This window comes from Camelina sativa, chromosome 16, assembly GCF_030686135.1.
Source record: "Camelina sativa cultivar CO46 ecotype springtype chromosome 16, ASM3068613v1".
Taxonomy (NCBI): domain Eukaryota; kingdom Viridiplantae; phylum Streptophyta; class Magnoliopsida; order Brassicales; family Brassicaceae; genus Camelina; species Camelina sativa.
In genome coordinates, this window is record NC_141895.1 from 8,232,307 (window position 1) to 8,244,623 (window position 12,317).

The 12,317-nt window shown below is 35.2% G+C and overlaps 1 protein-coding gene and 2 pseudogenes across 1 annotated transcript; all 3 read right to left on the bottom strand.

The window, feature by feature from the left end:
• Nucleotides 1–2,812: 2,812 nt before the first annotated feature.
• On the bottom strand, nt 2,813–3,905 carry LOC147925286 (uncharacterized; annotated as a pseudogene).
• Nucleotides 3,906–8,153: 4,248 nt separating this feature from the next.
• On the bottom strand, nt 8,154–10,548 carry LOC147925287 (uncharacterized; annotated as a pseudogene).
• Nucleotides 10,549–10,637: 89 nt separating this feature from the next.
• On the bottom strand, nt 10,638–12,317 carry LOC104753499 (indole glucosinolate O-methyltransferase 4-like). Its single transcript, XM_019238001.2, has 4 exons — nt 11,805–12,317; nt 11,342–11,652; nt 11,170–11,234; nt 10,638–11,046 (listed from the first exon to the last, which is right to left on the bottom strand). The coding sequence occupies exons 1-4, from the start codon at nt 12,272–12,274 to the stop codon at nt 10,924–10,926; spliced, it is 969 nt and encodes a 322-aa protein (XP_019093546.2). The 5' UTR covers nt 12,275–12,317; the 3' UTR covers nt 10,638–10,923.

The following is a 12,317-nucleotide window of genomic DNA, read 5'->3' on the forward strand; positions in this document are numbered from 1 at the left end:
CGATGAGAAGTAGTGGACATGAGACATAAATGGGTTATTCGTATAATAAAAAATATTTTACTTAAACGATTCTCAAAAAAGGTTGACTATATGACATATAAAGAATGGGAAAATCACGTTTTAAACCTTCAAAGTGTCACTGTGTAGCACTTTAAACCTCGAAAGAACTTCACTTACACTATAAACCCCTGTTTTAGAAATCACTAGGCGATAGTCGGGCGGTCGGGATGGGCCTAGCTCCTAGCGAGAAAATCGGAGATTAAACGGGAATTAATCGGGGACTAGTTTTAGGGTTATTTGATTAAATTAGTAATAAAATTAAAATATATTGTACTAAATATATGTATAATTCTGTTTATGTTAAAAGAAAAGTATAAAACTATAGTATTGTCATTAAAATTATGATTTTTATTAAAAGTTTATAGTTTAACTATTTCATGTTGACGGATATTATTGTTCCGTCATCATTCGTGGCGGTACAAACAGGAAAGTTAGTTTTAAGGTATAAAGTATTAGTGAAATCATTTTCAAGGTTTATAGTGTTAGTGAAAATATCTCAAGGTTTAAACTGCTACTCAATGACACTTTGAAGGTTTAAAATGCGATTTTCCCTATAAAGAATTATCTTAAGAAAGTTATTTTGAGAATTTTGGCTATTTTTAAAAATAATTTGAGATTTTTTGAGAACTATAATTTCTATTAACTATATGAATTACTCATTCAAATGGAGAATACATGTATTTTTTTCTAAATTTCTTAGGTAAAATTAATTAATAACATTATTATACTGGTAATTATTTAAAAGAGAATGGTTAAAGGACATAAAATTTCTAACCGGATGGATCGGGACGAGGCGAGATGGGATGGGATTGGACGAGATTTAACACCCCGTAACAAAATTACTAACATTTTCAACAAACACGGGCTGTGTTTGATTATTATTGACAGATTACAAAAAAAATTGTATATTTTCCAGTTAGTGAAGGTGATGATAATGTTTATTTTTGGTACGGGTTGCAGTATTCTACTTATACACTAAAATATTGACAAAACACCGTAAAAGAGTGGCCAACTAATTTTTATAGAAAAATATTACTATTATACAGTTAGAAATATTATATATACACTGAAACAGGTAAATTCGAATGATGAAAAACAATATATTAAATAGTTTTTTAAAAAAGGACATAAATTTTAGATAAAAGTACAAAATAAAAAAATATAGGTAGATAAATTCAAGTATCAAGCTTTCACTAATTTGGATAAGGATTGACTATGCGATATGTAATTAACCACTTTGGAACGGACACTTTGAGAATTTTGGTGTTTTCGAAAACAATTATATAAGTTTTAAAAATTATAATTTTTAGAATAATTTCAACTAACTAAATAAAAAAAAATTCAATGTAGAACTCTGGTATCCCGTCTAAAGTTTTTACCCAATCTCTTTTAGTAAAGATTGTCTAACAAGTAATTATTTAATAGGAAACGAACATAAGATAAAAAAAATTCTGATGGATATAGGACGAGACGGGATGAGACCATACTGGATGAGACGATACAAGATGATACGGGATGAGATAGGACAAGAGGAGATGGGTTAGAACGTAAGGGGATATGATGGGACTGTGACCTGTTTCCCGTTCCAAAGTAAACACGTCTAGGTTTATTTTATTTTAATTTACATAAAAATAGCGCACATATACTATAAAACCCGGGTTAATAGCATTCTTAGTCATTTTACGAATTTAAAATTTATATGAAAATATTTTGCCCCGTGTTGTAGCACAGGTTACTACCTAGTGGTTAATTAAGAGGGGTGAAGGAGAGTTGTTCATCCCTAGAGGTGAACCCAAATTTTTTTTCATAGGAACAAATCTTGGGTTCACCCCTAGGGGTGAACCACTCTCATTCACTCCCTCTTAATTAACCAATCAGAATACAACAATATGTCATGTCATATTATATTTTAAAAATAAATAAAACTAAAATAAAAAGATAAAACAAATCATGTAGATATTTTATTAAGGAAAGTATGTCGGTTTAGGTTTATAAAAGAAGATTAGGGTTTAAATTTATAATTTTAAAAATTATATGTCGGTTTAGATTTATAAAAGAATGGTTAGGATTTAGATTTTATAATTAAACAAAATTATATGTCGGTTTGGGTTTACAAAAGAGTGGTTAGAGTTTAGATTTTACAATTAAACGAAATTATATGTCGGTTTGGGTTTACAAAAGAGTGGTTAGGATTTAGATTTTACAATTAAACGAAATTATATGTCAGTTTGGGTTTACAAAATTATGGGTTGTATTTGGCTTGGGAGCGTCGTGTGCCGTGTTTGGAGGTGGAGATAGACTCAGACATAGTGGTCGGTTTTCTACGGACAGGGATCTGTGATTCACACCTGTTGTCCTTCCTAGTACGGTTGTGCTACGGTTTCATTTCATGGAATTGGATAGTTCGCATCAAACATGTTTACAGAGAGGCTAACCGTGCTAACCCTGCCTTTTCATTACCTTTGGGATTTCAGAGTTTAGATACTTGTCCTGCTGTTTTGCACTCCATTCTTTTGGAGGACTTATCCGGGTCTGCGTCTGCCGGCCTGCGCAATGTTTGTGTTTACTTTTGTGTTCTTCTTTTAATAATAATGTAGGAGACACTGTCTCCCCTCTCTTACCAAAAGAAAAAGATTTTGTTTCAATCGACTAATATCCAATAATTATGACGTCAATAAAGACGTGCGCGAACATATATTAGTTACGTATATGATATGAGAAATTTCCTCGAAGAAAACTAAAAGTCTTTTATTTAGCTTCGAACATCCAGAGCAAGACTTTGTAACACAACCTTGTTTTCATTCATTAGAACAGAAACTAAATACAAAGATAAGAGGAATCTGAGATTCCAAAATTTAAAATACAACAAGAAAGGGCACTACCCAATGCCAACATAAAAGAGATAAAGTGATAGAAACAGTTAGTCGATAATGGTTTCTTGAGAGCTTTGAACCAAAAGCTATGAAGCTTTTTGATACATGTGAAATCAAGGATTATCAACAAGTCTTCCAAGAGCGAGTCAAAGGAGGACTGATTAGCCAAAGTCAAAAGACGAAATGGCATTGGTGAAGGGGCCAAAGGCGCGCTTCACGCCGGCACCAGAAGAACTACACGAGGTAGTGCTTTGACAAGGGTTTGAGCAAAGGTGATATTGCTCCATTAGTTGAGGTTGATTGCTAGAGTTGTCGTGGATTGAGAGTTGAGCTTAGCCAAATCATAGCGTGTGGAAGTGGTGATGAGGGCATGTTGCTTGTACTCGTCATGAAAGCATGAAGGAGATGATACATTGGACAAGCTCAAGATCCTAGGTGAAGCTATTATAACCAGGATTCAGAATGGATAAGTGCAGGACCGTAACATAACATGTGGGTTCTCTCTCGCATGAAGTCCTCGGCGGCTATGGAGATTAAGAAGTTCCACACAAAGTTGCTTGAGGAGCACCAGCCGTCGTACGAAGATGGAGGAGGATTTAGCGGTGAAGCAAACATCTCTAATGGAGGTAGGGTCGGCGTTTGGCGGTGTAACCCGCCAAAGGCATTGGAGAGGAACCAGAGGCTGAACAATACCTCAGATATAGAGTTTATTGGTTCCACCGTAGATGATTTGGGAAGAGGTGATACAAGTTGGGGATGAAGAATGGAGATCCCCGGACACCATCTTCACCAAAGTCCTTAGGTTAGGTAAGGTTTGAAAGGTTTCAAAAGGGAAAACAAAATAAACAATAAAGGAGAAAGAGCAAAAGGAGTAGAGTAATGAAAAATCAAAAGGACAAAGGAAGTTTCCCGATGCTGGTGAGCCATAGTTCCACCGGCGATGGAAATCATAGAAGGGAAAGAAGCTTCCATATTAGTGCCTGGGAGGTTTCTTATTTTTAATTCTCCTATTCTTTCGGTTTTGTTTTCTTATCCCATCCAGAACAAGTCTTACAGCACTATTATATCATAAATTAACAAAAGCACAATAAGATTCTCATGATTTTATTTTTGAATAAGAATCGTTATTTTACAATTCTTAGTTTGCAACATAAGAAGAATAATGTCCCAAATTAACATTTTTTCGAACCCAAAAAATTATAATCGTGTTTGTATGACTGTTCAATTATTTTTTGTTCACATAAGGCTGTGTAACTCTATAAATTGCAAAATATTAAATGAAAAAAAATGAACAAAGCTAATTTTTTCGACAAACGAAAATAATATAACTACAACACTCGTGGAAGTATAATTTTCAATAGAAAGAAGCCGTCGAATTATAATTTTCTGAAGAGCTCTTAACAAGAATTATCTTTAATTTTTGTCGTGCAAAAGACAAAAATTAGAGAAGTCTGGGGACTTTATTATATGATGGAAATTATTAAGCTTTTGCTAGTCTAGGGATCCAATAGAACGAAAAACTAGCCATGGGCATTCGGATTTTCGGTTCGGATTGGATCGAATTTTTTGGATTTCGGATTTTTCGGATTGGGATATATAAAATCCATTTAGAATCCAACTATTTTTCGGATCGGATCGGTTCGGATTCGTTCGGATTCGGATCAGTTTTCAATTTTTTTTAAAATCCGAATGGATACCGTTTAAATCCGAACAGATATGTATCAAAGTTATTTTGATAAAATCTTAACATTGTAATTTTAAAACCAATAGCATGACACTGTAATTTTTTACGTTTTATAAAGTTACCTTTATATTTGTATTTTTTAATTAATATAGGATTAACGTTATATAACAGCAATGCATTTTGCAAATGTCGGCGCTAGTAGGAGGATCCCTTGTTTTCAGTGATATCGAGATTCAGAATTCGCTCTCCAGTTTGGGCTGACGTTTTTTTCTGTTTTGTAACTCCTTTGTTTTGTAAAAGGTTCATTACGAAACCCATTTGAAAGATAAAAAAAAATTGAGATACAAAAGTAAAATCCCAAATGGGGTTGTACCATTGGAAAAAAAAAACAAATTTAAAAACTCTTATAGAAAATTTTAATCTCAATTTTTTCAAATTTTATATTAAAAATAAAATAGTATAGGTTATTACCACCGAAGGTGGTCTTAGTAGTGTCTATAGGAAAACACTATAATAAAGGCTTAACTTATTATTTTATTTTTTTCAATTTGGAGAGAATGAAAGGCTTCATACACAACTATATTACAACACACAGGAAAAAACCCATTACAAACTAAAAAAGACTCCTGAATGTGAAATACAAGGTAAAATAGTTTATTTTGATAAAATAAAGCTAAGGGATGGGTGTTAATGGTAACAGCCATTGGGACGACAAATCTGTAAGTCCGCGTGATTATTCTTACTTTTTGTTGGTATATTCTCGGAGCTATTTGTGTAATTCGATAACACCATATGAATAGGCATGACATATGATTTCACACCGAATAAAACCCGAATCAAAGGCTAGAGTCTCGATCTGGGGAAATGACCTCTCCTTACCACCTGAGCATTGCGTTAACATAAACATGTCCATACCAAACACAATTTTAGAATAAGGGTCGTTGATCTTTGGTTCCACCGGCGTAAGCATGTCCACGAGAATTACTTTCACTACAAGAAAACAGCATAAAACCGACAGGGATATCCGTCAGTTTTCCGTTGGAAACGACGATTACCGACGAATTACAGACGTAAATATCCGTCGGTTCTAGAGCGTCGGAAAAAATAATCCGTCGGAAATTACCGACTGATTTCCGACAAGACAAATACCGACGGATAACCGACAAACATGTTGTACCGACGAGTTTTGTACCGACGAGTTTCCGACAACATTATACCGACGGGTTTCCGACAGCATTATACCGACGGGTTTCCGACAGCATTATACCGACGAGTTTCCGACGGAATATTTACCGACGGGTTTCCGACAGCACGAATACCGATGGATTTTCCGACGATATTACCGACGGAACTACCGATGGTTTCACGATTGATTTTCGAAAAACTCCGTCATTTCCGACAGAATACCGATGGAATGTTTCGGAAAAATCCGTCGTTTCCGACAGATTACCGACCGATTTCTTCGAAAAAGTCCGTCATTTCCGACTGATTACCGACTGATGTATTTTTTGTATTTTTTTTAAATTGCATAATTATTCAAATTTTAATACTAAAATTTTTGTTAAAATAGAAATGCTTATATAATAATATTTAAAAATTTTAGGGAAATATTATTTCGTACAAACATGGAAAATGTTCTAAAAACCGAAAACATAAATATTTTACAAAACAAAGCTAGAATTCAGAATCTAAAAGGCAGAATGTCTTGCCCGCATCTCGCTCATGAACGCTGCTAGATCCTCATCCCTCTTCTTGTTCTGCTCGTCCCTTCTTTTGTTCTCCGCTTTTTGTTCTTCCATTTCCTTTTCCAATGCTGCAATCCGAGCATCCTTCTCTTGCAGAGCTTGTTGGAACTCTTGTGTGGGAGCAAATGAGTAACCCGTTGATTGAGATAACGGGCTTTGTTGGGAGAGATTTCCAAGTCCAAAAATCCGTCCCTTGTTTTTTTCAGTTTCCTACACATTCATTTTAAAAATTATTCAAACATTTTAAAACAAAACAAAGTAAATCAAATTTAAAAAAAAAACAAATATTACCTCATAAAAAATCTTGTTTAATTTCTCTCTTCCAAGTTCAACAGTAGAGTCCGATCCTTCAGAAGATTGTTGGGAACTGATTATCTCCTCTTGCCGCCTCCTTGAACTCTCAACAACCAGCTTAGCTCTACCATCTTGTATTTGTTTGGTCTTTTTGTTGGTATGCATATCCTCCATCAAAGTAATATGGTCTGGTACCACACCATCCCTAATAGACTAAAAGAAGTATTTTAATTATATAAAGATTGTCTTATTAATGATAAAAAATAACAATTATACGAAATCTTAAAACTTACAAGTTGGCGTTGTCGGGTATAGGCGCTAACTGGACCATTGTTGTGGGTTGCCATGCCCAACCCGCCACGGTCGCTCCTTCTATTCTGAGAATATTTTAAGGAAAGTGAAACTGGATTTACTTCACCCCAATATTGAATCAAACCTTGGAAGAGATCATCGCTCAACCCTTTTGGCACCTTTCCTTTCTTCCACTTTTGCTTCCACTCATTCAACATCTTAGAATATTGTCTAGCAGCCGCCTTCTTAAACTCTTTTCGAACGTTGTTGGTGTTATCCGGATGCCAAGTGAAATCTTGCTAAAAAAATAGTAAGATAATGCATTATGAGAAAAATATTATAAAACGATGTTATAAAATTAAAGTAATAAAGTTGAAAACTGTACCGCAAATTGCTTAAACCACATTTCTTGTTCTGATGAAGGCATCACTGAAAACTTTGCGTATGATGTTTTGAGGATTCCATACATCATACGCAAAAGAGATTTTGTGATCCCATTATGCGAATCACAAAACCATGTGGTATTTGGAGCGCCATAAGGATCTAAGCGGGGGATAAGTTCTCGTCCAGGTTGAGAAACAAAATCTTCAATGGTCATCTCCATGGGAGCATGTTGTGAAGCTTGTGAATTTGGAACGGGGCTATGACGTGAATGGGAACCACTAGCTTCTCCAGCAGCATGGTTCCCACATGTGTTTGCAACATAAGAACCATAGTTTCTTTGGAAAAAAAAACAAATTTAGATCCTATATGAATATAGGGAAAAAAAAACAACAGAGGCACAAAAAGATGGTAAATTTTAAGCTGAAAAACGATTGGAGTTTGATAATTAAGAAATATAAATCCAGAGTTTTAGTTTAATTAAAGAACATAAATGATTGTTTTACCAAAAACACAAAAATTAGTTTTTTCCAAAAATAACAGTATAAGTTTTTTCCCAAAATCATTTTTAGTTTTTTTCTTCAAAAACTAAATTAACACATAATTTATAACATTAACACATATTTTACAATAATAACAAATAACTAAACTTTTAACCAAAAAAAAAAATTCTAGAAAAAAAAACAAGATAAAACAATTAAAGAAAAACCAAATCATCAAAAAACAAAACGAAATCTAACAACCTAACAAAAAACAAAAACGAAATCCAATTCATCATTCATCAAATCACAGTCTAACAAATCACTCTCTAACAAATCTAACACTCTAAATCTTCAAATTAATCTAAAGCCAAATCTTCATAAAATCTAATAAATATACCATAATCCTAAAAACTAACAAAAATTAAGGAAATATGACAAAAAACTAGAGAACTTACGCCATTCTTTAAAGAGAGCCGCCGGAGTAGATCCGCCGGAGTAGAGACAGCCGCCGGAGTAGAGAAATCCGCCGAAGTAGAGAAATCCGCCGGAGGGAAGAAAGCCGCCGGATGAGGGAAGAAAGCCGCCGGAATAGCAGCTGGTTTGGACGCCGGAAGTCGCCGGATTTGAAGCCAATTCATCGCCGGAATTTTGGTTGCAAGAGCGAGAGAGAGGATTTGAGAAGTTGGCGTTATGTCGACGAGTGCGAGAAAGAAGATGAAATGACTTAGGTTTTATCGATGTTACCGACGGAAATACCAACGGAACATCCGTCGGAATTCAATAAAAAATTTAATTCCCTGCGATACCGAAAATGTAATTGTATTTCGTTCCCGGGGTGAAATTTCGCAATCCGTAGGTAATCCGTCAGAAAAAACCGACGGATTACCGACATAATACTTTTCCGACGGTGTTCCGACTATTTACCGACGCATTAGATATTAAAACCCTTAATCTTATTATTTTTCTTGACAAATATGCTTATATTATGTAGTTTATATTTTTTCTTGACAAATATGAGTAAATTATGAAAAATAAAAAAAAATTGATAATTTAAAAACATTTACCCATAAGATATAATATCATTCTATTAGTACTTTAGGCAAACAACATATTCATTTTTTTAAAACACAAATTTTGAAGATTTTAGTTTAAAAGAAGATTATATAGTCATTGAAACTTCATACTTTATACATCTCTTATTAAATATGTGCGTTATAGAACAGAAATTAGAGGTTTTACAAAACTCCTTCGGAAATCTGTCAGTATCCGTCGGTAAAAACCGACGGATTACCGACAGCACAAGGAAAACCGACCAAAATTTTACTAACCCGACGAAAGTTAGATATCCGTCGGTAACCCGTCGGTAATTTCTGACGGATTACCGATGGATTTGTTTTACCGACCGAATTACCGACGGAATTTACCATTTATTTTTAATTGATTTTTTTAATTATTAAGTTAATTACATTTATTTATTTTACTAAAAATTTTGAAAGCAAATATTTATTTATTACAAATATTTATTACTAAAATTTTTGAAAGCAAATATTTTTTTGTTACAAATATTGAAAGCAAATATTTATTTTTATTACGCATGTACTTCAAAGTTACGTAAAAAACGGAGAGATTGCGCATGCACAAAGATGGTGGTAAGTTATAAGGTGTTACGATTACTGGCCACAACGAATACTGTCTTCCATGCTTTCCAAATGGGTTGAAACCATCTGTAGATAATCCTAGGTACACGTTTCGTCGCTCATACGCAAAATCCGGATACACAGATTGGAAATGCCTCCATGCTTCCGCATCTGAAGGATGCGTAATCTCTCCGTTTGATCTATGTTCTGCGTGCCATCTCATTGGACCTGCCGTACGCTCAGATTGATATAATCGCTTCAACCTTTCCGTGATCGGTAAATACCACATCCTCTTATATGGAACTGGAACCCTACCGATTCTATCCTGATGTCTTGGTTTTTGACAAAATCGACACCTTGTCCTATCTTCGTCTTCTCTCCAATAGATCATGCAATTATCTTGGCATACATCTATCATTTGATAAGGCAAACCAAGACCGGCGACCAATTTCTGAATCTCGTAATATGTACCTGGAAAATGATTATCTTCCGGCAAAATGTCTTCCACAAAATCAGTTATCGCATTCACACATTCCTCAACCAAATTATAGTCCGTCTTTATGGTCATCAATCTGCTTGCAGATGACAAAGCGGAATGACCGTCCCTACAACCTCCGTATAACGTCTGCTTAGCTGCGTCCAACATATAAAAAACTTGTGTGCCTCTGCATTAGGCTCCTCTAAACTATCAACATTTTGACCCATCGATTGCATATTTTCCCTATATGCATCATTCACCATCTCAAGAGAATCCACACCATAATCTACTTCTGTTCTAGGTTCCTCTACTCTATCAACAATATATGGTTCGCTAGAACTGTTGTACTCTGGTCTTTCACCATGGAGAAACCAAATCTTGTAACCCGGCATAAAACCATTGGAATAAAAATGACTCCATACTAAATCAATCCTAATATTGTGAGAATTCTGACAAATCGAACATGGACATTTCAACTTACGGGTTTTTAGAGCGATCGGTTGTTGACAAGCCAATTCCATAAATTCACCAACACCACGAGCATACTCAACATTCAATAAATTTGATTATGGATCGAGCATCGGTCCGTCCATCCACGATCGAAAATAAGAAGAAGAAGACATTTTACGTACGTTTTTTTTTCTGAAAAAATGAGTGAGAACATGAGACAAAGCCATTTGTTTATATAGAATGGTTTCCGTCGGTAATCCGTCAGTAATCCATCGGTAAATTTTGAAACTGCAACGGTCATAAAACGGCTATAAGAACGGATACTTTGGGTCGTCGGAAATCCGTCGGTAATTCGAAAAATGTAAAACGGACATATTTTCTAACGGATTTCCGACGGATATTACTGACGGACTATATCCGTCGGAAAAAGTGACGGTTTTCCGACGGATAAAGTCTGTCGGTAACTTACCGACGAAAAACCGACGAAATCATTTGGCGTCAAATAATTTTCGGAAATCCGTCGGTAATTTCCGACAGACAAATTTCCGTCAGTACGTCCGTCGGAAATTACCCTGTTTTCTTGTAGTGAATTTTCCTTGTTCCGAAAGACTTCTCCAGCAATTTTTTAGAAGCTTTATGCAATCTTCGTCGTTCCAATCATGTAGTATCCACTGTCATTAATTTTTGTAGTTAGTATATGGTTGACAATGGAATTATATGTGTATATATATATATATATATATATCTTTATCTTTGGCTTTTCCATAGAAGAAGTGATAATATTATGAACTTACTTTCATGATGATGGCATCTCCTTTTGGAATTTCTTTAAACATATCTCCTGAAACATGCTCCACTCCTATATATATAAGCGATTAATCTTAAGTATTGAGAAAGATATTTTAAAAATATTAGTTATTAATTTCGAAGTACAGTTTGTTGACTTTATCAGTTGGTGTAGTGTACCCGGATAAAGAGGAGCGTCAGTTAAAACCTTGGCTAAGTCGAAATTGATGCCCTTAATATGAGGATACTTGGAAGTCACTAAACCTATGACGTGTCCAAATCCTCCTCCAACATCCACTAAAGTGTTTACATCATCGAATCCCTTGTACACTTCTAGAACTCTATTCATGATCATGGTAGAAACTTCTGACATTCCCCGGTTAAACATCTCACCGAACCGTTTGTTTGAACCAGTGTATTCAAAGATTCGCATGCCATGAGCAGAGGTGAATGCATCCTTTCCTTCTAATATCATATCTTTGAGATGTGTCCTGATTATTGTTGTTCATTAAAACGGGGTAATGAAAAGGTTAATGCAATTTATTTATTTATTTCTTTAACAAAAAGAAAGTTAATGCAATTTCTTTATAATCAAGAAGTTATTTGGCTTGTTTTTGAATAATGAAGTAGTATACGTACGTACCAAGTCTTGAAATAGACTTCGCTTAGGCCTACCATGAGCATAGTCGCAAGAGAACTGGAGCCGCCGCCACGGTTCAAGAAAAACATGCAAACCGGTTCAGCAGCATAAACTCTCTCGGTTTTTCCGGGTTGACCGCTTTCTCCCGCTTCAACCATACGGTACTTTAAGATCGAGTGACTAACAAGTAAAGCCAGCATCCGGTCCAATAAAACCGGTGCCTCCGGGTTAGTGGGTTTGGTTGGGAGACGAAGTGCAATCTCAGAAGACGAGAGCCACACGCCTTCCTCTACAGCAGCAATCGTGTCGATGACGCCAAGCTCCAAGGCCGTTTTGAAAACCATAGGGAAGCCCGCAGTGGACAAGATCATCCCTGCTTGCAAACTCAATGTTTCTTCGTCAAATTGTTGCTCTGTTTTTATTAGACCTTGTTTAATGGAAGTGGTTAAGGGATCTTGAAGATGGTTTGCCATTGTTGTTTGTTGATAAACTGAGAAAGATAGGTAGCAAAGATAT

What these genes read in the sequence shown, in the direction of transcription:
- LOC104753499 (XM_019238001.2), bottom strand. Translation starts at nt 12,274, where the DNA reads ATGGCAAACCATCTTCAAGATCCCTTAACCACTTCCATTAAACAAGGT. An exon ending in GAAGTCTATTTCAAGACTTG is followed by an intron (nt 11,653 to 11,804) that starts GTACGTACGTAT and finishes AACAATAATCAG; the next exon opens with GACACATCTCAAAGATATGA. An exon ending in TGACGCTCCTCTTTATCCGG is followed by an intron (nt 11,235 to 11,341) that starts GTACACTACACC and finishes TTATATATATAG; the next exon opens with GAGTGGAGCATGTTTCAGGA.